The sequence below is a fragment of the Penicillium samsonianum genome (genome assembly GCF_028829775.1).
Source record: "Penicillium samsonianum strain IBT 33392 chromosome Unknown utg000007l_segment0_segment0, whole genome shotgun sequence".
Classification (NCBI taxonomy): domain Eukaryota; kingdom Fungi; phylum Ascomycota; class Eurotiomycetes; order Eurotiales; family Aspergillaceae; genus Penicillium; species Penicillium samsonianum.
In genome coordinates this window covers 3,229,779-3,257,768 of record NW_026643265.1, presented here as the reverse complement: position 1 = coordinate 3,257,768, position 27,990 = coordinate 3,229,779, and the positions used below count along the sequence as shown (strand labels likewise).

The window sequence follows — 27,990 nt, the reverse complement described above, 5'->3', positions numbered from 1 at the left end:
GAATGGAGTTATTGTGTCTTGTGTGGTTATTCTCCTACATTGCATGCATCTCAAGTCATACACATCTGTTGGCTTTTCTTTTTGGATGTTCTTATAACATGCCAACCTTTTCCCGTTGATTTGGCTGCGCCATATCATTTTCATATTCAATGCAAAGGTTTGCATTTCGTGGTTGGCTTTTGGTGTTTTGATTTATACCTCGTCTCCAGTTTGGGCTGTATTTGGGGGGTTGTTTGCTGTAGATATTCTTTTCAGTGGTTCATAGGATTGGATAGGGCACAGATCAATTGAGATGAAGACTGTTGTTGCTTGATCCTGTGGTAACTGGGAATGGAAGCTTTAGGGTTCATGTACAACCTTAGAAGTAGTTACCAGACCAAGAGGGCGTTTTGTGGGCCCTTCCGCTCCCATGGTTTCACCTGGGCAGCTCCCATGGTTTCGTCAGGGCTCGCCGATATCAAACCAAAATTATTCAAAAGTTTATTTAGAGTAAATTGGACGATTAGGCATATGCCTAAATTTGACCTTTTATGCATGCAGCTCGCGGACCTCGGCTTCCCCGCATTGTGCTGATCAGGAGTTAATTTAGAGGCACGAGTCAGCTTACTATGTAGATGGTATACCCGTCGGCATAAGACATCTTTTGTTATCTTTCGGCTCTTGCAACGTCCAGTCTTTGATACCGGGGGAGAGGTAGAATTCACACCAACCTAGACATGGTGCCAAACGCAAGGAAATGGCCCTCCAGAGAAGGTATCAACCTCTATTCCTATAGCAACCAGCCAATGCTTACAAAATACCTCAGGCTTCACAGCTGATGTACTGGGCAAATTGATCTCCCGGAGTCTTCTAGACCCCTGGAAGTTACTCCCAATTATTGCTCTGGCCCAATACACAGTCCAGGGCCGTGATATTGCCAAAGCGCGCCCAAATCTCGACAAGGCCCTCAAAGCTCTAACAGCCCTAGGCCTCATCAACCTGCTAGGCAACTGGCTGGACAATCGCACGCTAAACAACAGCGTCAGGGATACATATGACTGGCACCGCGAAGTCGTAATCCTAACAGGCGGCAGCAACGGTATCGGTCGACGCATCGCCGAGCTGCTCGGGGCACGCGATATCAAAGTGGCCATCCTGGACATTGCCCCGCCAGCGACCGATGACGTGCTACCAAACAGCGTGCGGTATTACGAATGCGACATAACCTCTGCGACGAACATCGCAGAGGTAGCATCCAAAGTCCGCAGCTCATTCGGCCGACCCAGCATCCTAATCAACAACGCTGGCATCTGCACTGGCAAAACAATCCTCAAAACAACCCCAGCGCAGACACGCCGCATGTTCGAGGTCAACACGCTCGCGCACTACTGGCTCGCGCAGGAGTTCCTGCCCGATATGATCGAGGCAAACCATGGTATGGTTGTTACTGTTGCTTCGCTGGCTGGATACATCGTTACGCCTAATATGGTCGATTACTCGGCGACCAAGGCTGCGGCTATTGCGTTCCATGAGGGACTTGCGACTGAGCTGGTTACGCGATACCATGCGCCTAAAGTTCGCACTGTGCTTGTTACCCAGGGCTTTACTAGGACCAATCTTATTAGGGATTTGACACCTGAGGATACTTGGTTGAATCCCCTGCTTCATCCTGAGACTGTTGCTGAGGAGCTGGTTAAGCAGGTGCTCAAGGCTGAGAGTGGGCATGTTGTTGTTCCTGGGTCTGCTGGGTGGATTGCAAAGAGATTTAGGGGGTTGCCTGGGTGGTTACAGCATTCGTTGAGGTGTAGGTTGGAGAAGTTGATGAGGGCTGATTAGGGTTGTGGGCTTGATGGGGGTTACTGTTGGACTTGGCTTGTTCTTTTTTAATACTTGAGGAGTGGTGTTGTGGATATCTGTTTGCGCTATTATTTGGAGTTTTGATGCACATACTATTGCACTGTCATTGTCAATAATAGGAAATTGGACATACTGTTTTTGGTTGTTAGCGATAGTACAGCGAGCATGTGACTCTTGTTCTTATAAAGTCATTGAAGCATACTCTGTGCTGAGAAGTACGGATTATATGGATATGGACCAACTATTATCATTTTTATATATATATCTGAGGTACGGAGTACTCCGTACAGACTCTGTGCTTTGTATAGATGGCTGGGATGTGAAGAAGTGACGGAATGGTCCCAGCCCCATGTTGGTCTGTGCACAATGCTTCACCGCGATTTTGATTCGCTCCACTTGTTGCACCGACAGTTCATCAGCGCTGTGAATCACATTTTTCACTGTCGCATTTTTTTCAGCAGATCTTCTGCATCTCATCTAACCCCTAACACGTTCCATCCGATACTCGACATTAAAACAAGAGGACAAGGTGAGGTTAAGCGCCACAGGTTCAAGTTGAGATCCACTGGGGGCCTTTCCCGGGTACGAGATCCACGGGTCAGCTCCGTTGTTTACCTCCCCCAAACAAACCCATAACATTGCATTCTCTCTGACTTACAACGAACACTTCCCCTCCCCATACTTCCTCCCCATTCCAATCTTACATTCCTTTCATCCCACATGGTTCACTCGGGCTATCCAAATTAATTGCCCACCATGTTCAAAGCCCTGATGGGCGGGGGCCGCTCGTCGTCCTCATCCGACGTTCGCAGCAGTTCAAAGAGCAGCCGGCGCAAGTCCGAAAAACCCGACAAGTCCGACACAAGGTCGATCTCAAGTCGCAAGTCCTCACGGGGTGACGACCGTGACCGCGGCCTGGGTGATTTGTCGTCCTACTCGCCATCAGCTCCCCGCAGTAAGCGTGGCCCACCTAGCATCGCCGGCGACTCCATCGCATCAACCTATGTGACCGCCGAGCCAGAAGCCATTGATGACTCCGATCGCTACTATATTGAACGTACACCGAAACGCGGAGACAGTGAACGGGAAGGCAAGAGTTCTCGTCGGCGCGACCAGGGCCGATCCGAAAGCCCAGAGCGTGAAAAGAGACGGAGCCGCCGAGGAACACAAGATACTGTGGATGATGACTTGGATCGGGAGCACGACCGTCGCGACCGTCGTCGCACCCAGTCGGGGGATCCGTATGTTCCTCCGATCGCCACAAACATGCCGCCTAGCGCCCCCGGCGCGCAGTTTGCCGCCGAGATTGGCGCCCCGGGATTCTCGCAGTTCCCCATGCAATACGACACTGGGATGCCATCTGCAGGCCATTCCCCAGCGCATGAAGTTCCATATGACCCGCACGTGCAGCAACAATTCCCCGGCCAATTCCCAGAGCAAGTTGCTGCACCGTATCGGCCGCCCAACCCCGCCGGCGCTGCGGCAGACTACTATGGTGACCAAGGCCAGTCTGTTGAGCACCAGCCCGGTATTCGACCGGCTCCCCCAAGTGTGCTTCCTAATACTCAAGCACACCTAATGGCAGCATCTCCATCGGCTAACCCACCCCCGGAGCCCAGTAGCTTGGGCGAGACTGGTGCGGCGGCGGCCTACTTCGATGATGATTTCCATGCTCCGGCACAGCAAGGCCAGCCGCCGGCAATGTCTTCATCTAGACCCCCGAAACCGTCTAAGCCTTCGAAGCCTTCTTCATCGGGCGTTCTTCCTGCTGCCGCTGTTGGGGCTGCCGCCTATGGAATTAGTGGTATGATGTCTCACTCTGAGTCGCATTCCCCTCCGCAGCACACTACTTCGTACACCCAGCAGGGTCAGCCAGTGGTACACGGCCAGCCAATGGAATACGATCAACCGATGGCAAGCAGCAGCCACAAGCCTCCCACCAAGCCGTCCCATTCTCATAGCGTCAGTGAAGGTGTTGGTCTTGCGGCTGCAGGTGCTGCAACGGGGTACATGATGGGTCATCACCATCACTCTTCCAGCCCCGAGCACGCGCAACAATACGCTTTCCAGCACCACGAGCAATCCTCTCAAGCTGGTGGTATGCTACCGTATGCCCCTGGCCATAATAATGCTATGTATGCTGCAGGCGCGGGAGGGTATGCTGCTCATGCTGCCCACAACCCGGGTTTCTATCCTCATGGCCCTAGCGCGCTAGCTTTCCAAGAGCGTCAGCGTGGCGCCATGGGAAGATTCGTTGATTTCTGGCGTGACCCCGAGGCCGTTGGAAGATTTGAGGACTACACGGAAACTATCGGAGTGTGCAAATACTGTTTCCAACCTGGCACAAGCTCCCTCAATGCCCCTCGCAAGCACCATTATCACAGACGCCGCCGACACTCCCCCGATCGGCGGAGCAGTGGGAGCTCCAGAATCAGCAAAATTAGCCGATACAACTCCTCCGAAGATGAGGGCCGCCGGCGGCCAAAGTCCAAGAAGTCTTCTTCGTGGTTGCCTGGCATGCTAGCCGGTTACGCGACCAAGTCACTCTTCTCGAGCAAGGAGTTTGATGATTCTTACAGCCTTCGCTCCGGCCGAGTGGCCTCCTCCCATGGGGAAGAAGATGACCGAAGGAGCCATACCTCTCGTGGTGTGACCCGCCGTTCTGGCCGCAGTCCTCAGAGAGAACATTATGCAGACTCTAAGCATGCACCTCAATCTGGATATTCTCGGCACACACGCTCCCGATCGCGGTCTTCCTCTCGAACTGACCGGCATTCGTATCTGAAGGAGGCCGCACTTGGTGCGGCAGTGGGTGGGGCTGCGCTGGCTGTTGCCAAGTCGCGTAATCGCTCCCGCAGTCGTTCTCCTGAAAGACGACAGAGCCGAAAGGATTCGTCCTCATCATCGTCCTTTGTCAATCTTCCCAGGCCCGGCAAGAAGTCCATCGCTGGTGGTATCGGGTCTTTCTTCACTGCTTCTTCCGAAAACAGGAAGAAACGTCATACCAAGAAGCGAAGCGGTTTCTTCTCTTTCAAGAGTGGCTCTTCATCCTCTTCATTGGACAATGATCTTGCTTTCGGAGATGGGTTCTCGAAGAAGTCCTCCAAGCTCAAGAAGAAGGGCAAGAAGGGTAAAGATGTGGATGCCGCTTTGCTAGAACTTAGCGACACGGCAACCCGTTTGGCTGGCTCGTCGCCCCACGGTCCCGGGCGCACTGCAGGCCAGATGTACACAGCTCGATCTCGACAGTCCAACTACGCCCACTCTACCACACAGGATGAAGAATGGGTCGATGCCGAGTCAGAGGACCAGTCTTCTTCAAGTGTTAGCTCTGCGCTCGCGTTCGGAGGAAGCAGCGCAGAGTCTTCCTCCGACTCCGCCAGCAGCAAATGGGGCTGGAGATGGGGAAGCAAGAAGGACAAGAAGAAGAAGGACAAGCGGTCGAGTGCTACAAATGCCGCTCTGGTAGCTGGCACTGGTGCTATTGGAGCCGCTGCAATTTCTTCTGCTCATCACCGTGATAGCAACCCCCCAAGTAGGTCTGGGAGCCTGCAACAGGTTTACCCAATGCCTACTTCCGACCCCTCTCGCTTTGATGTTGCAAAGATGTCCCCATCTGTATCTGCCGGGGAGCCAACTCCCATCCGCCCGGGACCCATTCCCCTTCGGCAGCCTCAGCCTTTCACCCCCGTCTCTCAGTCAGTGTACACTACCCAGGGAGCTGTGCCGGGATCGATCCCCGTGTATAGCGCCTCAGCAGTCCCACCCATCTTCGCCAGTGGAGTTGAACACTATGGCTCGCAGTTCCAAGGCCCTCGTGATGCAGCATGGGCACCAGAAGAGTCATCATATACCGACCGCCGGAGACCTCATCGACGCAGTGATTCCTCTCCTGTTTTCCCCACCCAGGAAACTGCTTCAAGCCTCAAGCGCCGGTTCACCGCTAAGGATCAAGCCTCCGTGCAATTCAACTTGACGGAAGAGCAAGCAGAGAGGGAACGCCACCTTACTCGGCGCGACAAGAACTACCGGGATGAAGTTGCTGATCAGCCGGTTCAACTGATTGACCGAGAGGAAGAGCTGGCCCGCCAGGAAACTGAGCGTCGAGAGCGCCGCCGAAAGGAGCGAGATGACGAGGAGCGCCGGTATGCCGGCGATAGAGAAAAGGACCCTTCGTCCTGGGTTGGTGTAGCAGCTGCGGGAGCTGTTGGCGCTGCCGCTGCCAGCACTATTCTCTCTCGCAAGACAGACGATGACGAAGCCTCTGAAGCCAGCCAGCGATACAATGAGCGTCGAGAGAAACGCCGCGCTGAGCGCAAGCGCGATACTGATGCAGCGGCGGATACTTCGATAGTGTCGCGGTTCGAGCCCGCTCAGCCCATTGATAAAGAAGTGACCGCGGTGGAACACCACGAAGACCAGAAGAAAGGGTCTCCTCGATCTCCCCGTCCAGCACAGGTTTACGACGACTACGCAGAATTTTATGCCCCTGAGGAGATACGACACAGCACAGATGACCATGCTCGGAGCAGCGGCTCCACTAATATGCCAACCATCGTGGAGGTAGAGCCCGCTAGCGAACGACGTACACAAGAGGAGTCTGCCCCGGCAGAGGTAGACTATTCATATGAACCCTATCAACACGTGGACCGCCTCCCGTGGCCAGTCCCCGGGCTCAACTTCATTGAGCCAACTCCTCCCCAGAGCGTGAACGGTGGTTCCGTTCGCGACGTTACCTCCCCAACCCCCCTGTAAATAAATCTTATGATACCAAGCCTCGCGAACGACCAACCGGCTCCCGGGTCTCCTGGGGCGAACATGAAACTCACGAATACGAAATCCCTTCTTCTTCTGAACAGGATCCTCTCGAGCATGACATTTCCCCTATTGAAATTTCAGCCAAGGATGTTCCTCTCCCGGCATCCGATATATCCCAATCCCAGGGTATCTCCAGCACATCTGAGTATGGTGCCGACATTGAATTCGCGGCCACAATTGCTGCTGCGACCGCCGCAGCTGGGTTCGATCCCTCCCTGATAACTGACGATCCCTCCTACCACACCCGCACTTCTCCTCCCGGGTCGGAGGACGAACACACATTTACCTCACCCTGGTCTGCATCGGCCCGGAAGGAGCCCCACGGCTTCGTTGAGGGCGAGCTCGAAGAAATTGACCACAAATCTACTAAGGATATCACTTCCGCTCCTGAACACGTGGTCCAGGACAAGGATGAGCTTTTCTTCGACGAGCTGGAATCCTTCTCAAGAGATCGGGATATTTCCTCGGGACGCCGTGACAAGTCCTCGATTGCCCACGAGGTTATCGAGCAGCTGAATGGCAAATATGGCAAGCGCGATCGTACTGCTTCGCCCGAAAAAGACGTAGATGTCTTCTCGATGCCTGGTGGGTTTGATACAGCCGAGTCTAGAGGCTTGGCTGATGAAAGATCTGTGGTCTCAGCGCCGGCGCCTGTTGCTATGGACCCAGAGACCCCGACCAAGTCCAAGTCTAAGAAGTCGAGGCGGAGTGGCGATGTCTTTGATCTCCCGGAGTTCCAAGAGCGGGAACTAGCCGAGTCTCCTGTTTTAAAGGATGAGACGTCGAAGTCCCACAAGTCCCGGAGCAGTGGTGACGACTTTGAGATTTACGAGTCACGGGAGGCGTCTCCATCTCGGGGTGACACTTATTCTCTCGTCTCTGCTCCCTTCTCGAAGGACGAAACATCCAAGTCTAAGTCTAGGAAGTCCAGGAGGAGTGGTGATGACTTGGGCATTGCTGAATACCCGGAATCAGTGGTTGCCGAGTCTCGCGATGATTCTTTCTCTGTTATCTCTGCTCCTGTTTCGAAGGACGAGACATCCAAGTCCAAGTCCCGCAAATCTCGACGCAGCGGCGACGACTTCGAGATCTACGAGTCACGTGAACCATCTGAATCTCGGGATGACACCCGCTCGGTTACCTCTACTCCTGCCGGCAAAGAGTACGAGTCGTCCAAGTCAGGGAAATCGAGACGTAGTGGGGATGACTACGATATCACCAGATCGCGAGAGATCTCCGAATCTCGTGACGACAACCGGTCTGTCTTCTCTGCACCTGTCTCGAAAGACGAGACAAGCAAATCTCGCCGGTCTCGACGCAGTGGAGATGACTTTGATATCTCCAGATCGCGGGATGTGTCTGAATCTCGTGATGAGACTCGTTCTGTAGTCTCTGAATCAGCTAAGTCTAGAAAGTCTCGCCGCAGCGGCGACGATTTCGATCCACGTCGTGATGCTGAAGCCGCACCTGACGATGCGGAAGGTGGCGAGGAGAAGAAGAGACGTCGCAAGCGTCGATCCAGGCATGAAGGTGATACTTTCTCTGTTGATGACGATGCTCGCTCCGCCATTACGGACATTGGAGACGACAAGTCTGAGCGCCGCAAGCATCGTCACCGCTCATCCCGGGAAGCTGACTTTGATGACAATGCCTCTATAACCTCTTCTCCAGCTCGGATTGACGAATCCCGGGAGAAGCGCCGAGGCAAGGACGAGAAAGAAAAGAGCGGTGGCTTTTTGAGAAGTATCTTTGGGTCACAAGTCTCGGCCCCAGCTGAGCGTGTTCGGTCTGACCATTCCCGCTCTTCCTCGTTGGATAAGCGCTCATCCCGCGAAGCCATATCTGAAGCTGGTGTGGATGATGAACGCCGTCGCAAGAAGCGTTCTTCTAAGCACCGCAGCTCCAGCAATGGTGATGAGTTGGATCGCTACATGTCAGACAAGGAGAAGGGTACTCAGGATGACACGAACCTGGAGGAATACAGGTCCAGTAGACAGCAAAAGGAAGAGCGGCGTCGTCATCGGTACGAGGAAATCGTGGATTCGGGAAGGAAACGGGAATCTGAGAAGGTATAGCATCTGAACTTTTCTTTTTACTTACTTATGTTGTGATTTTGGTTGTACACACTTTATTGTCCCATATAGTTTCCCTTTTTTTTCGCTGGTTGGTCTAACCAGTTTGCACAAAAACAACAAAACCCGAACAAAAAAGAAATGTACTAAGCTTTTATTGGTTTTATTCCATGTGCAGGACAGATATAGTGACAACTTCGACGATCAATCATTTTTAAGGAAGCGCCCTGAAATTCTAGCGGGTAGCGCAGCTCTTGTCGCTGCAGGATTTGGACTGAATGACTTCCCCAGAGGCCCCGGAGCCAATCCACCTCTCCCCCAGCCACAGAGAGGACGCTCGACCTGACCCCGAAGTCTTTGAGCCGCCCCGCTTCACCTGAAACAAGCCACCCCCAGGGGTCCCGATCCCCCAAGCAACGCCGACACTCCGTGGCCAAGTCCACCACTGAATCACCTACAGCCGTGCCTCTCCACTTTCGCCGGCCCCCAACTTCCCCAGGCCTCTCCCGCGCAGTCCCCGTTGAACAAGCCGCCCCCATTGCCTCCCCAGGCTCCCCAAGCCAGCAACGCAACCGCCGGCCCGGGTCAGTCGAGTTCCGAAACTCGCGCGAGATCCGCCCTCTATGGCTCGTCGAGCGCCACAGTTTGATCAAGGGCGAGCCTGAGACCGAGGAGCCCTTGCCATCGCTCCCATCCAGCAAGACTTCCTCCCGCGTCCCGTCAACAGAGAACCTAAGATCCCTCCATGACGACGACGGCCTTAAGAGCTGGGAGCATGTGGATCTGAGCCACTCAATCATGGAGAACCAGCGGCCGACTGGTCTGACCATTTCAACTGACCAAGCGAATGAAAGCCATGATCGAGACCTTGATCTCCTTGGCTCGCAGCAGGCCACGCCTACCGCTGAACATTTCCAGGATGCAGAGTCCAGGAAGGAGAGGCCCAGATACGAATTCCACTCTCCCTCTGAGCTCCTGCAAGATCCCGCTATTCTGGACGAGCTGCCTCCTTCACCTACGCTCGAAGCCCTGCCCTCTGCAGAGGGCTCCCTTGTTGGCGTTGGCTCTAGGGAGCAAGAAACGCAGCGTACGCTTGACGCTCTCGAGGGCGTGTCCCGCCCTCAGCCTAAGCCGGAAAGCCCAACCCAAGAGAAATGCTCGTTCCTCAGTGGCGTTGCGGACTTCGCCAAGGGCGCCGGCTTTGCCGGTGTTGTCGATGCAGCTGCCATTGCTGCTGCCAAGGAGCATGATAACTCTCGCTGCTTGCCTGCAGATGAACCTGCCAAGGCCCATGACTTCAGTGATATTGTCGACGCAGCGGTTTCCGCTGATGGTTCCTCTCACTACCATGACAAGGCACCCGTCGATGAGGAGGCGCCCGCTGAGCCCGTTACTGCCATCGAAGAGAATTACCCCGCTGTGCCTGAGTCTGTGCAGCCGGAGATGGACACAGCCAAGGAATTTGTTCCTGAATCGACTGAACAGCCTGTTGCTTCTGATCTTCAAGCTCACCCCGAGACAGAAGTCGCTCCCGATGAGGGCGCGGCTGCACAGTCTTCTAAGAAGAAGAACAAGAAGAAGAAGGGTAAGAAGAACCAGGTCCAAGATGCGGATCTGGGAGCCCCCGAGGAACCGCCCGCACAGAAAGATTCGCCCGAGGGGTTGGTACAAGAACCTTCTGTGAAGCTGCCTGTGGTTGAGGCTGTTTTTGCTGAGCCCGAGGTTGTTGTTCCTGAGCCTGCTGAGGCATCCCGCGAGCTTGGTCCTGAGCTTGAGGTTCATGAGCCTGTGGTTGAAGGTGCTCCTGTTGAGCCCGAAGTTGCTGTTCCTGAGCAATCCGAGGCTGAGCCTATCGAAGCCTCTCGTGAGCTTGATATTGAGCCTTTGGTTGAAGCAGCCCAGGAAGCAGAAGTTGGTAACGCTTCTGAGCCCGAGCTTGCTCAGTTGGCGCCTACCGAAAGTGAACAGGCTGAGGACACTGCCTCATCAACTAAAAAGGCTAAACGCGACAAAAAGAAGCAGAAGAAGAAATCTAAAAATGCATCTACTTCTGAAGTGCCTGCAGATGATACGGTCGTTGCTCAGCCTGAGGATGATACTTCTGCCTCCAAGGAGATTGAGGGCCAACAAGAAGACAAAGCACCTGCGCCTGCCGAAGAGATTATGGCTGCGCCCTTCCCCGAGGATATTGCTACTTCTACCGAATCCCTTGAGAACTCCTCTGACGAGCCTGCGATCTCATCTGCTACCATTAATGAAGAGCAAGCTCGAAGCCAACAGGAATCCAGAGAGCTGGTTGAGCCTGTGGAACAGGTATCTGCTGAAGAATCCATTCTACCTGTTTCCGAAGATTCCAGTCTGCCCATCGAGGAAGAGCAGACCCCAGAGCCTGCTTTCACTGACGCTGATGAAACCCCAATTACCGGTGCCACTCAACCAGAAGCGGAGGAACTATCTCGCAGCCTGGAAGAGACCGAGAAGCCAACTGAATACTCTCCTCCAGAGGCCCCTCTCAATGACACCATGCCTGAAATTACTGAAACACCCAAAGAAGACACTGAAGGCGAAGACAACTTCGAAGAGGCTGTCGAAGAACAGATTCCACAGCCTGTCGAAGAAAAGGAGCTTGCACCGGAGCCTCCCATCGAAGTGGCTGCAGATACCCCCACAGAGGGGTCAGAAACAAAGGCGGAGAAGCGGAAAAACAAGAAGAAAAAGAATCGCAAATCCGCTGCGGTCGAAGAGACTCAGATTTCCGCTGAAACGCCCGCTCCCGAGACTGAATCCCAGCCAGAAATCCAAGAGCTCGAACCCGAGCAATCAGCTGTTTTCGGTCCTGCGGATACCCAATCCCCTCCAATTGGCGGTGAAGCCTTACCTTCTGATCCTGAACATCTTGAACAGCCAACCAAGGATGTTGAGCAGCCCTCCGAAGCCACCATTGAAGAGCCTGCAGCTACTCAAGAGCAGGAGCAAGTTTCATTGGAAGCTGCTGTGGATGCAACACCTACTGTGACCGAGCCGGTGGGGCCCACGGGGCCATCCGATGAACTGTCACAGCCAGCTGTCATCGATGTCCAGCCCAATGCTGAACTCCCGGAACCTTCTGAGGAGGCTTCTCGCGAAATTCCAGAGCCTTCTGCTGTTCAGACTCAACCTGAAGCTGAAGTTCAAGCTGCACCTCAAGGTGAAGTTGAAGCCGAGCCTGAAGTAGCCTTGACTGCGGCTCAGAAAAAGAAGGCCAAGAAGAATAAGAAGAAGGGCAAGCAGAGTGACTCTGCCATTCCTGACGACGAGAAGCCTGCTGAGTCTACCTCGCCGGCACCTGTAATTGAGGCTGTCGCTGAGGATATAGCCAAGGAAACCCCTCTTGTCACAGAAGACGCACCAGTGGATGCGCCTACTCAAGAACACGAGATGGATCTGCCCGTCGAGGTCGAACAATCGCTTGAGCCGGAGCAACTCCCCGAGCCTGAGCAAATTTCTGAAGTTGTGCCGACCCAGGAACAAGCTTCTTCTGGCCCTCTTCCGGAACCAGCGGCAGAGGCAACAGAGGCAGAGGCAGCCAAAGAAGAGCATATCGTATCAGAGGAGCAGCCTAAAGCCGAAGAATCTCCTGCCGAGCCAGAGGTCCCTATGACCGCTGCGGAGAGGAAGAAGGCTAAGAAGGCGAAAAAGAAGCAGCAAAAGGAGCAGGAAGAGAGCACTGGCTCTACTGCTGAAGATATCAAGCCTATTGAGACTGTGCCTGTGCCCGATGCTGAATCAGCTGAGCCAAGCAAGGATATTGCGCCTGCCACGGAAATTGATGATGTTGCTCCAGCAGACTTCTCCGCGCCAGTGTATTCCGAGCCTGCTCAGACTGAACAGGATGTTGCGCCTACATCTACAAACGAGCCTGAGGCAGCCCCAGTCACTGAAGATACTCTTCCGCCAACCGACACTGAGACTGTCGAGCCAACGAAAGACATCGAGCCTCTCGCTGATGCTGAGCCCCCGGTAGAAGACGCTGCTCCATCGTCTGAGATCGAGGCCACCGAAGTTGTCTCCGATGTTCCACTTGTATCGGAAGAAGCCACCGCTCTTGTCGATACGGCCCAAGACCTTGACCAGCAGGACGATGTCGTTAAGGCAGAGGAGCCGAAGAGCGAGGATGTGACCCCAGCGCCCACAGAAGAACCCTCGGTGGATGCTGCAGAGACTGATATCCCCAAAGCACAAGAACAATCTCCCGAACCCGAGGTTCTAATGACTGCTGCCGAGAGGAAGAAGGCCAAGAAAAACAAGAAAAAGCAGCAGAAGCAAGAGTCTGTGCAGCTTGATGAGCAGCCCATGCCTGAGGCTGAGCCTACTTCTACCGAGGAAAAGAGTGTCGAACAATCTGGTGACATTTTGCCCGAGAGTGAGGCCACACCTACCGCAGAAGCTGTTGCGGGTGTTGATCACCCCGCAGAATCCGAGGCAACCCGTGATCTTGAAGCCGAGACTAAGCCTGAAGAGGAACAAGCTCAGGATGTGCCAATTCTCGACTCCGAACTTGATCCCGAGGCACCCGCCGACGAGGCCATTCCTACCCCGGAGATTGCTGAACAAGCTATTGATGTTCAAGATAGGGACAAAGAAACCGCCCCAGAGCCTACAGTTGAGGTTCCTGCTTCCACGGAAGACCTCCAAGAAGAACAAAAACTTGAGTCAGCCACCAGCGACCAGCCTACTTTAGACAAGTCTCTTGATGACAAGCCCGCTGAGTCTGCACCGGAGCCAGTTGTGGAGGAGACTCAGCCTACAGAGTCCACAGAAAGTCCAGTGGCGGAGCAGGCTGAAGATGAACAGGCGGCAACTTCTTCCAAGTCGAAGAAGAAGAAGAATAAGAAGAAGAAGGGCCAATCAGTTGCCGCTGAGGAGGAGCAGCCTGCACCCGCCGAGGAAGAGGCCAAGCTAGTCCCTACCGAAGAGGAGCCTACACCTGTGCCTGCTGAAAATGAAACCACTGAACCCGCGCCATCTCAAGAGCTTGAACAGTCTTCTATTGATAAAGATGCGGATACTCCTATTGTGGCGGAAGAGGCGCCTAAGGCCGAAGAGACCACGCAGCCAGAGGTCCCTGCAGATGCAGCCGATACAACCGCTACCGAGGCCGCTGACGAGGCATTAATGACTCCTGCTCAAAAGCGGAAGGCGAAGAAAGATAAGAAAAAGCGCCAATCAGTTGCAGTTGAAGAGGAGCAGCCTACAACCGCTGAGGAGGAGTCCAAGGCCGTCCCCATTGAGGAAGAGGTTAAGCCTGCACCCGCTGAGGAAGAGGTCAAGCTTGAACCCGCCGAAGAGGAGCCTACACCTGTGCCTGCTGAAAATGAACCCACTGAACCCGCGCCATCTCAAGAGCTTGAACAGCCTTCTCTCGATAAGGACGCGGATACTCCTATTGTGGCAGAAGAAGCGCCCCAGGCCGAAGAGACTACACAGCCAGAGGTCTCTGCCGATATAGCCGATACAACCGCTACCGAGGCCGCTGAAGAGGCATTAATGACTCCTGCTCAGAAGCGAAAGGCCAAGAAAGATAAGAAAAAGCGCCAATCAGTTGTTGCCGAAGAGGAACAGTCTGTGCCTGTTGATGAGTCCAAGCTTGAACCAGCTGAGGAAGACGTCACACCTGCACCAGTTGAAGAGGAGCCCACGCCTGAATCCGACCAGGCAGAAGTCACTGAGCCTTTGTTGACTCAGGAATCCGAACAGGCCGCTGTTGACAAAGATGCGGAGACTCCTATTACGACAGAAGAAGCGCCTGAAACTGGAGATGCCTCTCTCGAAGATGTCACGCAGCAGGATGCTTCTACCGATGCAGCCGCTACTGAAGCCGCTGAAGAGGCATTAATGACTCCTGCTCAGAAGCGAAAGGCCAAGAAAGACAAGAAAAAGCGCCAATCAATGATCGCCGAAGAGGAACAGCCTACGTCTGTTGAGGAGCCCAAGCCTGAATCCCCTCGGGAAGAGCCCATTGAGCCTGAGTCGACTCAGGAAACCGAACAGGCCGCCGTCGACAAAGATGCAGAGACTCCTATTATAACAAAGGAATCGCCCAAGGCCGAAGAACCGTCTCCGGAAGAGACCATGCAGCTAGAAGGCCCTACTGATGCAGCTGCTACCGAGGCCGCTGCTCAGGCTGCCGAAGAGGCTTCAATGACTCCTGCTCAGAAGCGGAAGGCTAAAAAAGATAAGAAAAAGCGTCAATCAGTTGTCGCTGAAGAGGAACAGCCTGCGCCTGCTGAGGAGCCCACGCCTGTTGATGAGCCCACGCCTGTTGAGGAGCCCACGCCCGAATCCGCTCAAGAAGAGCCCACTGAGCCTGAGTCGACCCAGGAAACCGAACAGCCCACTGTCGACAAAGATGCAGAGACCCCGTTCATAACAGAAGAAGAAGCGCCCAAGGCTGAAGAACCCTCTCTCGAAGAGGTCACGCAGCAGGATGCCCCTGCTGATACAGCTGCTGCCGAGGCTGCGGAGGAGGAGGAGGCAATGACCCCCGCCCAGAAAAGGAAGGCCAAGAAAGACAAGAAAAAGCAACGCAAGTCTGTTGCTTTCGACGACGATGCCACTCCGACCGAAGAGCCCAAGCCAGAGCAGGATTTATCGGCACCTGAAGATAAGATTGAATCTCAGGATGCTCCGGCCGACTTGGTTATGTCTGAAGAATCAGCCAAGGAGCTGCCAGTGACTGAAGAAGTTGCCGAGCCTGCTGCTGAAGGGGAAGTCTCAGAGAAGACAGAAGAACCTGCTTCCTCTGAACAAAGCAAGGAGATCACCGAGGATGAGCTAGTCTCAACTGCTGCTCCCGACACCCCCATTCCTGCCGAAGCCGAGGAGCCAAAGTCCGCAGCGGAGTTGCCAGAGCAGCCGGAACAAGATGCTCAGACTCCATCAGAGCCCCAGTCTCCGAGTGCACAAGAGCCCGAAGTTGCCTTAACTGCAGCGCAGAGGAAGAAGGCGAAGAAGAACAAGAAGAAGGGCAAATCTGTGGACTTAGCCGACAATGCCCTTGCCACAGACGCAGCGCAGGAATCTGAGCCTAAATCTGAGTTTATTGTTCAAACTTCCACCGATACTCCGCCCGAGACCCCGGGGTTGCAAGATACTCCAGCCTCTGAGACAGCACAGCCCGCCGCAGGTCTCGAGAAAGAAAATACCATCGAGGCTGAAACTCCCAAAGCCGAGGAACTCGAGACAACAGAAGCCGTATCCGACGATGTGCCGAAAGAGGAATCTCCTGACGCCAAGGAGACCGACAACGAACCTCCGGCGACTGAGGCGATTGTGGATGCTGAGCCAACTGCCTCCCAGGAAGAAGAGGCGATTGCCCCTTCTCCCACCGAGCCGACCGAAGAAGCTGGAATGTCAGCCAAGGAGCGACGCAAAGCTGCCAAGAAAGCGAAGAAACGCCAGTCCAAGAACGTTGACGGCGATAACGACGCCGCAACATCCGATTCACCTTCTGCCCCGGCAACCGAGCCTGCTACACCCATTGAAGCGGCCAACAGCGTCGAAAAGGTCCTCACCTCTACGGACACAGACGCCCCTGGACTTTCAGCCGTAACGGCGTCCTCGCCTGCGGAACATGACGGTAAAGAACATCAGTCCCACGACATAGAAACTTACGACGCCACGGCGCAAAATACAGCCTCGACTGATAAATACATGTCTTCGCAGGTAGAGCAGACGCCGATAGAGAGTCCTTTTTTAGATTATCCTCCCCAGCCCGTGCTTGAGCGTTCAGTTGATTCCGGCGAGTTGGTGGAGGGAAATGCTCAGCAGGAGGGCGATGTTGCCCCTACTGCACATGAGCGAGAGGGAGAGTTGGCTGAGCCTGCACCCCTTGAGGAGGAAATGAAGCCGGTTGATGATGGTGAGAACGTTGAGGAGAAATCGTCTGTGCCGGAAGCAGGCGATCTTTCCGCGGAGAAAGAGATTGAAGAGACGCCTGTGGAAGTGCCGATTGATGTTGTTCCTGAGGCACAGACACAAGAGGCTCCTGTGGAGGAGGAAGAAGCTTCTGAGACAGCTGTGTCGAAGAAGCAGAAGAAGAAAAACAAGAATAAAAACAAAAACAAAAAACAAGAGGAGGAAGCTGCAGCACCTGACCCTGAGACCTTTATTGCAGAGGACAAGGAGCAGCCTGAAGCTGCGCCTTTGGTTGAGGACGAGCCCCAGCCGGAGGTAAAGGAAATCACTGAGTCTGAGCCTATTGGCGAAGGCGAACTAGTGCCAGTTCCAGAGGAGCAACCGGCAGATCACCTACAGGACATTGAAGAGGCTGCCGCTGTCCAGCCAACCGAGGAAGTTGATGACACCAAGGAGACCAGTGTCCTAGAAGCCGAGGCTGTTGCTCTTCCTGCTGAAGAGACCACGCATCCAGAGGCCCCTGCCGATGCAGCCGCCATCGAGGCCGCCGAAGAGGCATCAATGACTCCTGCTCAGAAGCGGAAGGCCAAGAAGGACAAGAAGAAGCAACACCAATCAGTTCTTCCTCCAGAACCCGAATCTGAGCCCCAGCCCGAGGAACAGCCAGCACCCGAGGCGACTGAAACTTCTGTCCAAGAGACTGAGATTGTCACCGAGTCAGCGCCTGCCGATATTATCACGCATGATGAGGCTGTTACTAGCGCAGAGGAGCGTACATTGCAGCCTATTGATGCCACCGAGGAGGCCGCCAAGGATCTTGTAACACCTGAAGACACCGAACAACATGTGCCAAACCAAGAAATCGAAAGCGGAGAGCGTTCTCTTGAACTTCCTTCCATTGAATCGAAGATCGAGGAAGGAGACAAGCCAGCTGTGGAAGCTGCCGAAATCCCGGCCGAGACTCCAGATGACAAGCAACCTAGCGAACAAGCGCCGCCTGAAGCCGCCCCTGAGCCCGAAGGGGAATCGGCGACAGTCCCCAAGAAGATGAGCAAGAAAGAGAAGAAGAAGGCTGCTGCTGCTGCTGCCGCCGCCCTTCTCGAGGAAGAAAAACTCGGCGGGTCACAACCTGAAGCTGAGGAGCCTTCTAACATCACCCCTCAAGCTCCAGAGGAAGTGGTAGAGCAACTTATCGTTCAAGAGCCGCAGCCTTCAGAGACCGAGGACAAGCTCCTGCTTGAGGCAGAAAAGAGCCTAGGCCAAACAACACATGTGACAACTTCCGAGCTGAAAGAAGATGTCCTGGAGCAGCCTGTTGAGGTTCCCAAGTCTACTGAGCCTCTCGAATTCGAGGACAAACCGGAAGAGTCTACAAAGGAGCTAGCCGACGAGCCAGCTGCGGCAGATACTATTACTCGGAAAAAGTCAAAGAAGGACAGGAAAAAGGCCAAGAAACAAGACAAGCAAGAAGTAATTGAGCCGGCTTCCCCTCCTACTGAGGATCGTGTTCCTACCACCAAGCCTGCAACTGCAAAGGCTGCTCCTGAACCAGAGGCGGCTTTTGAGGGAACACCCACGGACATTGTTCCTACCACTCAGCCTGCAACTACAGAGCCTGCTTTTGAACCAGAGGCGACTCTTGCAGAGACCCCAACTGAGACTATTACTGGGCCTGAATCCATTGCCCCGGAAGAAATCGAGGAGGCTCCCAAGCCCGAGCCTGAAAACATCGAACCCCCGGCTCTTGAGGGTTTGAGCATCGTATCGGAAGACAGGCAACCCTCAGAGAGCGAGAAGAATGAAGGAGTCGCCTCTCTGGACACAGTCGATACGCTTTCACCAGCGGAACCCACTGACCAAGATACCAACAATGAGCCCCTTGACACCGAGAGTCCTGCTGATGAGAAGAACCAGGAAGATCAAGCCCACGTTGGGGCCGATGCAGGGGATCTTGAGAAAACAGCTGATCTCGAGGTCGTCGAGGGCCTTGTTGAGGATCGACCTGGAGAATCTGGAGTGATACCGGCTCTGTCGAAGAAGATGTCAAAGAAGGACAAGCGCAAGGCCAAGAAAAATGCCGGCATCACCGAAGAAGTCTCGACTCAACAACAAGAAGAGCTTCAGGCTGATATGACTGAGTTGCCCACAGAGCCTGTTTTGGAGCAAGAGATTCCCGACGAACCTGAACATGCTGCAGAACCTCAACCTACATTGGAGCGAGAGCTGTCAACCGAGGCTCCCCTACCGATTGAGGATCAGCCTATACCAGAGCCAGAAGTTCAGGTTGAGCTCACGCAACCCGAGGAAGAGCCCGCCGCCAGTGAGGAACTTCCTCTTTCACGCAAGGCCTCGAAGAAGAAGGCCAAGAAGGCCCAAAAGGCTACCAAATCCCTGGATACTGAGCCACCGGCTGAAAACGCGATCGATGCGGATCAGCATGCTACCATTGTGCCGTTTGAAGAGGACCAATCCAAGGCACAGGACCTAGAAGCGCCAGACGAAAAGTCGGCCCATAGCGAAGAAGACTGGCCCGCAATTGACTGGCAGGCCAAGTTTGAAGAGTCCCAGCGATTAAGGGAAGCGGACCCTGAACCTGAGCCGGACATTCCACCTCCCGAGCCGGAGATTATTTCTGAATTTGTTGAGTCTTCATTCCCCGAAGTTTCGCAAGATCCAAACGAAGCTGCGGAGCAAGATGATTGGGCTTTGCCGAGCAAAAAGGACAAGAAGAAGGCCAAGAAGAACAAGAAGCAATCACAGCAAGCTGCTCCGGAAGTCGAGGAGCCTTCACTGGAACCCTTCAACGACAAAGAGATCGAGCCGCCTGCTCGAACAACTACTCCGGGTGGGTCTAAGATTGCCAACTTATTTCCCGGCCTCGAGCGTGCCGGATTCCGGCGATCAGCTTTGGACCAAACACCGTCGCTAAAAGATAGTGCTGAGGAAGAGACAACAGCGGACTTGGAAGCGAATCGCGATATCGCGATCCCTGTCTCGGAAGCACCCCTAGCGACCACTGAAACCAAAGAAATTGCCGAAGATTTCACCTCGGAGCTGCCTAGCAGTCTCGAAAGACAAATTGAGTCTACAATCTCGGAGCTGAAAGCTCACTCCGAAACTCCTACTGCTACGGAGGATGAATCAATCAGAGAGCCAGAACTTCCGACGTATGGCGAAAAGTCCTTGGATGAGCCATTGTCATTGTCAAGGGAACCCTCCAATGAGCGGACTCGTACCGAGGAACCTTCTTCTCCTACACGCCTTCCACCCCAGGCGGAAGCTGGAGAGGAACTGTGTGAACTACGCCGATCACCATCAATCCATGGACGGCACCAGCACCCACCCAGAACCTGGAGTTTGGAAGAACCATCTCTACAAGCTCTTCCTGCCCCCTCCCCTCCTCGGTCGCTCTTCGGAGGGCCGACCGACGATTATGTGCGACCCCGGACTCCGCTTGATACAATCGCGGAACAAGAACCACGGGATGGCCAGGGAGCGTCCATGGCTCGTCGCGGGACGCCCCGCCTGGAGCTGAAGCCCGAACATGTCTTACCTCGACCTCAGACACCCGTCCGGAAATTTACAGACAATGCCTTTGATCGAGAAACTTGGCCGACAGAAAACCAAAAAGGCGAGGATTTCAAACCCGAAATTCTAAAAACGCCTGAGCAAGGGATTCCAATTCTGAAGCCCAGCACCAGCAGCGGAAAATTACGTCGTGCAAATCGCAGTATTAGTGGCGATCTGCGGGCGGCTAGTCGAGCGCTAGATTCCCAGCCTTCGAATCTCGATCTCGATCAGCTCCCGTCTTCTTCCTCTTACGACCCCGTCACCGACAAGGGCAAACGTCCGCTGCGAAATATGTCGGATGTCTATGTAAGTTATTAATTTATTCTTTCTTTTTTCATTTGCGATTGCGGTTGTGATTGTTTTGTTTTTGTTTTTGTTTACTAACTTCTGTAGGAGGGATGGGGTGAAACGCCCAACTCCCCACGGTCGCCCAGCCGACCGCCTAGTGTCCGCCGCCGTCGCAGCATGCAACACTTGCAAGATATCGAAACCCGCCTCGACCAGCTCATCTCTGAAAACCGTCTACTGATCGCCGCCCGCGATGAAGCCGAAGATAAGCTGCGGAATACCAGCGTCGCTCGTCGAAAGAGCGACCGTGCCCTCAACACCCGCGACGGCGATCTGCGCGATCGGGAATCGGAGGTGGAACAATTGAAGAACTCGGTGGAATGGCTGCAGAAGGAGATGACTCGTCTGACCCAAGAGAACGAGGGGCTGACCGCATCTAACTCTGCTCTCGCCGCCGCCCACGCAGCCGAGGTCAACACCGTACGCGAGTCGTCCACACGCGAACTTGCCGACTTGCAGTCGCAACACACTCAACTCTCGTCCCAGATAGAGGATCGAGTTCGACAGGAGATCGAGTCGGCTCTTGCGCAAAAAGACATTGAATTGCGCCGTCTGCGCACCGAACTTGAGGAGGCTCGCGATAAGGTGAAGGAGCTCCAACAACAAATCGCAGCCTCGGTACATGACAATGCCCTTGTCTTCCGCGATGAAGAGTACTTCGATGCGGCCTGCCAGAAGTTGTGTGGCCATGTCCAATCTTGGGTCGTGCGCTTCTCTAAGCACAATGACAAGCGTCGCTGCCGCCTACTCAGTGAGTTGCAGGACGAAAAGATCGCAGACCGTTTCGACAATGCCCTTCTCGACGGCTCGGATCCCGATGCCTACCTATCTGATCGTGTCCGCCGCCGCGATGTCTTTATGTCGGTGGTCATGACGATGGTCTGGGAATACATCTTCACACGTTATCTCTTCGGCATGGACCGGGAGCAGCGTCAAAAGCTCAAGTCTCTTGAGAAACAATTGGGCGAGGTTGGCCCAACCCGTGCTGTGCATCGCTGGCGAGCCACCACTCTCACACTGCTGTCCCGGCGACCAGCCTTTGCTGCGCAACGTGAGAGCGATACGGAGGCTGTTACCCTGGAGATCTTCCAAACCCTATCGCGGGTCCTCCCTCCTCCGTCACATGTTGAATCCCAGCTCCTGGATAACCTCCGCAAGATCATGCGGGTAGCAGTCAGCCTGTCCTTGGAGATGCGCACCCAGCTGGCTGAATTCATCATGCTGCCGCCTCTGCAGCCTGAATATGATACCAATGGCGACCTTGCACGCCAAGTGTACTTCAACGCAGCCCTGATGAATGAGCGCAGCGGTCTGACAAACGACAATGGCGAGCTTGAAGCCCAACAGTCCATTGTGCGGATCGTGCTCTTCCCTCTGGTTGTCAAAAAGGGCAATGATGTGGGCGAGGGTGATGACGAGGTTGTCGTCTGCCCCGCCCAGGTCCTCATTGCCCGCCCCAGCAAAGACAAGAAAGTATCAAGGATGGTGAGCGGCGATCGCATGTCCATCGATCCTTCCAGATCGGTCCACAGCATTGCTCAAAGTATTGCTCACAGTGTGGCACCGTCATCTATGATGGACATGAGCAATGTGATCTGAGGCGTCACACTCAGATCATGATTGCTCCCATCTTTATATGCACCCTTGCTGCATCCTTGCTCTTATTGTCTAATATTTGTTTTCTTCTCTCGCCGATTGGTGATATGGCGTCAAGGTCATTTAACGTAACGGTCATTGCAAGGCCGATGACCGTGAATATGTGGAGTTATTTGGTTTTTTATTTTCCTGTTTCTATTTGATTTTCTTCTGTGTTCTTTTCTAAGACAATGTGTTAGCCCCATGTGTATTTACCATGGCTTTGATGTCTTATGAGTGATGACCTGTACTTCTGGTATGGCAGTGTAATAATCTATTTCTACTTTTATTCTTTCTACTTGACTTGTCTCTTGCAATATACCCCTTGGCCCTCAGCTGAAATTGTAAGACTGCTCTTTTTATAAGAGCCGAAGCGGTTTATGATCACTTTATCATGATGGTCCATCTACATTGGACACAGTTTCTGTTTACTCCTACGGAGTATGCCTTTGTGCATTTGTTATGCTTCCTTTGATATAAACCTGCTTTGCTCCAGTGCCTTGTTTTTCAGGTCGTGCCTATCTATAACTATTAGCTAACCTCCATTTGCTCTTCCTAGGTAGGTTACCTGGGAAATCACAATCCTTTCTCCCTCTCTCGTCAACGGCATCACTACCAGTACTTTCGTCGAACCTAATACTACCTATTTTGAATACCAGTCAGGTCAGAAGCCTAATAGTATAGGAATCGAGGAACCTCAACATTTTCAACACCGTTACCATGTTGAGCTACGTTGAGCCAAGGATGAATCTTCTGCAGTCATCACATCAACCAAAATAGGTTTTACCCCAGACTGACTGCGATTTGAACAGACTATATATTCCTGCGCGCAATGACTTCACCGACATCGTCCCCTTTCCAAAGGAAACAGAGGTCTCCTACGGCAATAAAAGAATACATAGAACAATAGTCACGCGGCCCTTTAAGACCGAGAAAAGAAAAGTTTATCCCTCAGGTCAGAAAGCTTCTCGGGTACAGCTCCGATACAGCACCAACTACCTCTTCAAGGCAATCTTTTTGAACTCAGCGGTGGTGTCCCTGATGGCTACTTCAACAGGAAGTCGCTCCATTGAACTGGCCCCGTAGAAGCCATGCAAACCCCGCACCCTATCCAATACGAATTTCGCATCTTCTGGGGCAGCAATAGGCCCACCGTGACACAGCACAATGACATCCTTGTTGATCTGCACCGCCGCATCCCGCATTGCCTGGATCTCCACAACGCATTGTTCCAACGTCTTCCCAGTCTTCGCGCCAACCAGCCCGGAAGTAGTCAGTCCCATATGTGCCACGAGGATATCCGCCCCAGCCTTCGTCATAGCCTCAGCATCCTCGACATTGAATACATAAGGCGTCGTCAGAATATCCAATTCAGCTGCCTGCCGCACCATCTCCACCTCTTTACCATACCCCATCCCAGTCTCCTCCAAGTTGGCACGGAAGTTGCCATCTATCAGTCCCACCGTGGGGAAGTTCTGGATACCGGCAAATCCCAATTCCCGCAGCTGCTTCAGGAACCGCGGGATGTGCTTGAATGGGTCCGTACCGCAGACACCCGCGATCACGGGGATATTCTGAACGATAGGAATGACTTCAGCGGCCATTTCGACTACCACCTCGTTGGCGTTGCTGTATGGCATCAGTCCCGCGAGACTTCCGCACCCCGCCATGCGGAACCGACCGCTGTTGTATATGATGACTAGGTCTGCGCCGCCGGCCTCGACCGATTTTGCGGAAAGACCAATGCCTGATGGTGAATTATTAGTTCAACTGATGTAGAGAGGGAAGGGGGACAGGTGTTACTTAGTACGTACCGGCTCCAGCTCCAATGATGGGTTTCCCGTCTTCAATTTGACGGCGGAGGTGAGCGAGAATCTCGCTGCGAGAGGTAGGTGGCGCCATAGTAAGGAAATAAAATTTGTAGTTGGATTAATTGTTCATGCAGTCAAAATGGAGAGATATTCTTCACTTGTCTCAATCGAATTTACCAATTATAAGATTCATCGTGCTTCTCGCAAAAGGCGGGGCGGACTTACGGAGCGCGGATGCGGACGGCGGACGGCGGAGACACACCCCAAGCGCGGGACCGCGGACATTTAGGGGAGGTTATCGAAACATGAACTATATCAAGATTTTATCTTTAGACTTTTGGGGTCTTACTAGATGGCCCTTGACGGCCTACGCGTTTTTCAGATTTTACTTTTTATGCTTGAAGATACCTAAGGCACTCTAGAACATCGGAGACGTCGTGGGTATCTCTACTGATGATAGAAAGGTCAGGTGTTTGTAAGCCGTATTTGGCACCGAAGAGATGTAAGAAAAAGGTAAGAAGAAACGGTTTGAAATGCTAGATGAGAAATTGTGTAAAAGGAGAAAGGTGACGGAAGAGGATGCGCAGTCAAAGCCTGGCTGGTAAACAACGTATCGACCAAACAGACTGAGTATTGTATGGTATATGTCCGTGGGCTATATCATTCACTCTTGGGAGTCGTAGGTCCCTTGGGAACTATGATTCTGATTCCCAGGAACGACCAAGAGCGTGCCTAGGAACCATGCTATGGATCCTGGGTCCGGACATGATTCCAAGTACGTGAGGGTCTCACTCGCGAGAGAGAAAGCGGGATCTAATGGGTCAAAACGCGGGCGATAAGTGCGGGCAACAGAAAGAAGGGTAAACAGTAACTAGGCAAGAATATGGTGCAAAGACACTGTTTGGATGTTGATGAACAACAAACGGCTATTTGGGAGTCGATCAAATGTGCATTTTCAACGATATCAGTAGAATAAACGATAATAGACAAATAGCGTGTAAGAGTGGTGAAAGCATGAAGGTCAAGGGGCAAGAGAGGATTTGCAGCTGGTGATTAATCAAGCAGTTGGTTGTCTTACAAATGCGAGTACATGAAAAGATTGATTCATTCATTTTCTTGTTAAACACAGTGAAAGAAGTAGGGGGTTGATTATTATTGGCCAAACGACACTCTCCACCCCAAATTAGTTACCTAGGTAGTTAACTAGCTTATGTCACGAAACTAGCTAGTTATCTGCCGAGGATCAGGGGAATCTATTCCTGACGGAGCCCGCTTCCATACGGAGCGTATGGAGAATCCTCTTTGGACTGTCAACCACAGCTCATCGTGCTTTATTCTCAAGTGGAGTAACTTTAACTATTGAGATAATCGTTGCATGAAGTCGCTGACCGAGGATGAGGGCAAACGAATCGTCATTTGCAAAAGGTTCTTGTTCTGATAAAAGTTCCGCTTTGGTCTAAACAACTTCATGTATATTGTTCTAGTGTATCTTTATCAACCTGCTCCAGATCCTGGTCTGTCACTAGCATTGAGGCCGGATAGTAGGAGTTCTTGATAGGTCAGTCGTCTTCTCATCAGAGACATAGTTGGAGACATACTAATTGCGAGCCCCGACGAGGAAATGCAAAATTAACTAGCTGTCGGCAGCTCATAACGCCTATTGACTGAATGGTCACTAGACTCTGATAATTCCGCTACCATGCGTCCATCATCTATTTCATTCGGTTGGGAGGCGTCTTTCTCGAGCGCATACCCAGGCACTGATGAAGGGGGCGCGAGATACTGCGATTGCTGCCGTGGCTGTTGTCGTTTCCGATAGCGAATCAGAAAATAGAGGGCTGCAATAAGTGCGGCCGCCCCGGCAACGCCACCGACCACACCACCGGCTATAGCCCCTGTATTGGTTCGTGATGATTGATCCGAAGTACTAGACTCAGCGTCTAAAGATGATGTGGGGGTACTAGTAGATGTGGAAGTTGGAGTGGTGGAAGTTGGAGTGATGGAAGCAGCACCTAAGCAAAGTTTCCATTAGATATTGCAACAGTATGACAATAACGTGGCCACTGACCGGTTGAACTAGGTGTTAATGCATTATAGGATAAGTTGCGAGCAGCACCCGGGTCGAGACAGCCGACCGAAACAGTGCCTTGGACAGAAAACCCAGCATGATTGGGCTCACAACAGAAATAACCCGTGGAATTGTAAAGGTCCCAGCTTGGATTCGCGCAAGTCGGGACATCCGCAAGAACATCTGTGCAATTCAGAGAGTTAGGACAGCAAATAAAATTATTGATCTTGGTGGAGTGCGAGTCTAAGCATTGAGAACTTCCGGGGCAGCAAGCATAGAAAGTTCCCCACGTCCGACCACATTCTGACTCTCCCGCGCTGCAGGAGTTGTTTCGGCGAACAGGATAGCCTGGAGACTCATCTGAAGACATCGCGATAGGACAAAATGGATATAGTGCTCGAAGTTTGGAGAGGATAAAATTCTGAGGGAGGGAAGAAGAAAGGAATTGAGTTAGTTTCGGCCCCCATCTGGGGCCAGTGCACCGACCTCTTGAATAAAGCACTGCCACCGTCCGTCCTCTTAGACTGCCCTGGAGCCTCTTGATTGAGTTGCAGATCTGCATGCCTCCATTCAATCACGCGCAATTCATGATATATGCCGCCGGGCCAGGCCCGAACCAAAAGACCGTGTCGCACTGGAACCTCCATGACACGTGATATTCCTGTATCTTAGACAGGATTACCCGCTCAGTTTATGAAGCGTCTCAATCTATGTTGTAGATCACATAGACAAGGATCAAGGCTGCGGGGTGCGCGCGCATGCGTAGATTTTGAAGTTGGCGAAGCCCGATATACTAGTCGCTTTTAGGTCTTGTGTGCTTGCTACGTCCAGTGGGTGATCCTCGCCGACAGGCTCCTTAATACTCGTTCCCAAAGGCTATACTCCGTACCGTTCACACCTTAGGCGCAGTGTAATATCGACGTCGCGTGCACTCTAGCAGCGTGGGCCAAAAACCTAGAGACTTCGGTGAACCTGGGGACATTGCGGTAGGCTGCTGAGGCCCACTTCTCGTTTCCTGGAACTAATATTTTTACTCCTAGGAGCGACCAGGAGCCCTTAGTATGAGTGCTGGGGCTAAAGATGATCCCAGGAACTTCTATCCAGGAAACACAAACTGTGATTGGCTGGTTGCCCCTACGGTCCCCGCAACGTGGTTGCTACCGCTAACCACCTGCGCGCCCAAATCAAATTCAACTCTGATCTCTACGCCAACGAAGTAGAAGGACTGAGCTACTCGTTGATGCGATTTTGTGGAAACAGATGGATTCTTTTCTAAGATTATGCGCTTCAGAATGCCGTGTCTTCTTAGGAAAACAGGAATAGAAAATGATTTCTATGCGCTTCAACATTGATGTGGAGGACTGCGTGATTTGTTCAAGACCCGTCATGAACTGAGGGGATGGCTTCTGTAGTCACAAAATGTTTGACTTCACTGAAAATGCTGTGTTCTTGAGCGGTGCGCATCAGTGCACCCACCCACTGTATGAATCATTTTCTCCCTCCGTTAAAATCTTCGCGCAAATTGCTCATCACTTCTGACCAAGCGAAGTCTTTTTATGGCGAGACTGAGATGATCATTGATCGAGTATTGTGACTCGGGATTGCGGAATCGATTGTTTCAGTGCTGCTTGCTCAGTTGCTAGGTTTAGGTATGAGCCTAAGAGATCGTCAATGAGGCATTTTTGCCATTAGATACTTAGGACAGGGCGAAGCACCTGTCGTCACTAGGGAACCAAGCCGCGATGGAATAGAGCAGCGATCATGACCAGGAAGCCCTAGAGAGGCGGGTCACGGACGAGGCACTAGGATAAAGCATTGGCGAGGTGGTAAATAATCGAATCGAGGACGAGGGCAGATCATCGAGGGGGAGTAGATAGAGAATAATCCATTTAAAGAACGAGTAGACTATAAAGGCTAAGGGAATACACTATAAACG

At 52.9% G+C, this 27,990-nt stretch overlaps 4 protein-coding genes across 4 annotated transcripts; 2 read left to right on the top strand and 2 right to left on the bottom strand.

Moving 5' to 3' along the window:
- Positions 1 to 716: 716 nt before the first annotated feature.
- On the top strand, positions 717 to 1,815 carry N7471_012104 (short chain dehydrogenase/reductase family protein; the record flags this gene model as incomplete). The annotated part of the gene is made up of 2 exons (XM_057284823.1): positions 717 to 753; positions 806 to 1,815. The coding sequence occupies 2 exons, from the start codon at positions 717 to 719 to the stop codon at positions 1,813 to 1,815; spliced, it is 1,047 nt and encodes a 348-aa protein (XP_057131089.1).
- Positions 1,816 to 2,592: 777 nt separating this feature from the next.
- Positions 2,593 to 22,440, top strand: lah (involucrin repeat protein; the record flags this gene model as incomplete). The annotated part of the gene is made up of 5 exons (XM_057284822.1): positions 2,593 to 6,558; positions 6,612 to 8,723; positions 9,018 to 16,430; positions 16,479 to 20,498; positions 20,586 to 22,440. The coding sequence occupies 5 exons, from the start codon at positions 2,593 to 2,595 to the stop codon at positions 22,137 to 22,139; spliced, it is 19,065 nt and encodes a 6,354-aa protein (XP_057131088.1). The 3' UTR covers positions 22,140 to 22,440.
- Positions 22,441 to 23,170: 730 nt separating this feature from the next.
- N7471_012102 (TIM-barrel enzyme family protein) lies at positions 23,171 to 24,077 on the bottom strand (the record flags this gene model as incomplete). The annotated part of the gene is made up of 2 exons (XM_057284821.1): positions 23,171 to 23,922; positions 23,990 to 24,077. The coding sequence occupies 2 exons, from the start codon at positions 24,075 to 24,077 to the stop codon at positions 23,171 to 23,173; spliced, it is 840 nt and encodes a 279-aa protein (XP_057131087.1).
- Positions 24,078 to 25,184: 1,107 nt separating this feature from the next.
- On the bottom strand, positions 25,185 to 26,514 carry N7471_012101 (uncharacterized protein). The gene is made up of 3 exons (XM_057284820.1): positions 26,055 to 26,514; positions 25,585 to 25,998; positions 25,185 to 25,536 (listed from the first exon to the last, which is right to left on the bottom strand). The coding sequence occupies exons 1-2, from the start codon at positions 26,422 to 26,424 to the stop codon at positions 25,616 to 25,618; spliced, it is 753 nt and encodes a 250-aa protein (XP_057131086.1). The 5' UTR covers positions 26,425 to 26,514; the 3' UTR covers positions 25,185 to 25,536; positions 25,585 to 25,615.
- Between the last annotated feature and the right edge of the window lie 1,476 nt (positions 26,515 to 27,990).

Bases quoted from the DNA above. Each gene is read 5' to 3' on its own strand.
- N7471_012101 (XM_057284820.1), bottom strand. From the start codon at position 26,424: ATGTCTTCAGATGAGTCTCCAGGCTATCCTGTTCGCCGAAACAACTCC. The intron at 25,999-26,054 runs GTCAGTGGCCAC...AACTTTGCTTAG, and splicing joins ATTAACACCTAGTTCAACCG to GTGCTGCTTCCATCACTCCA.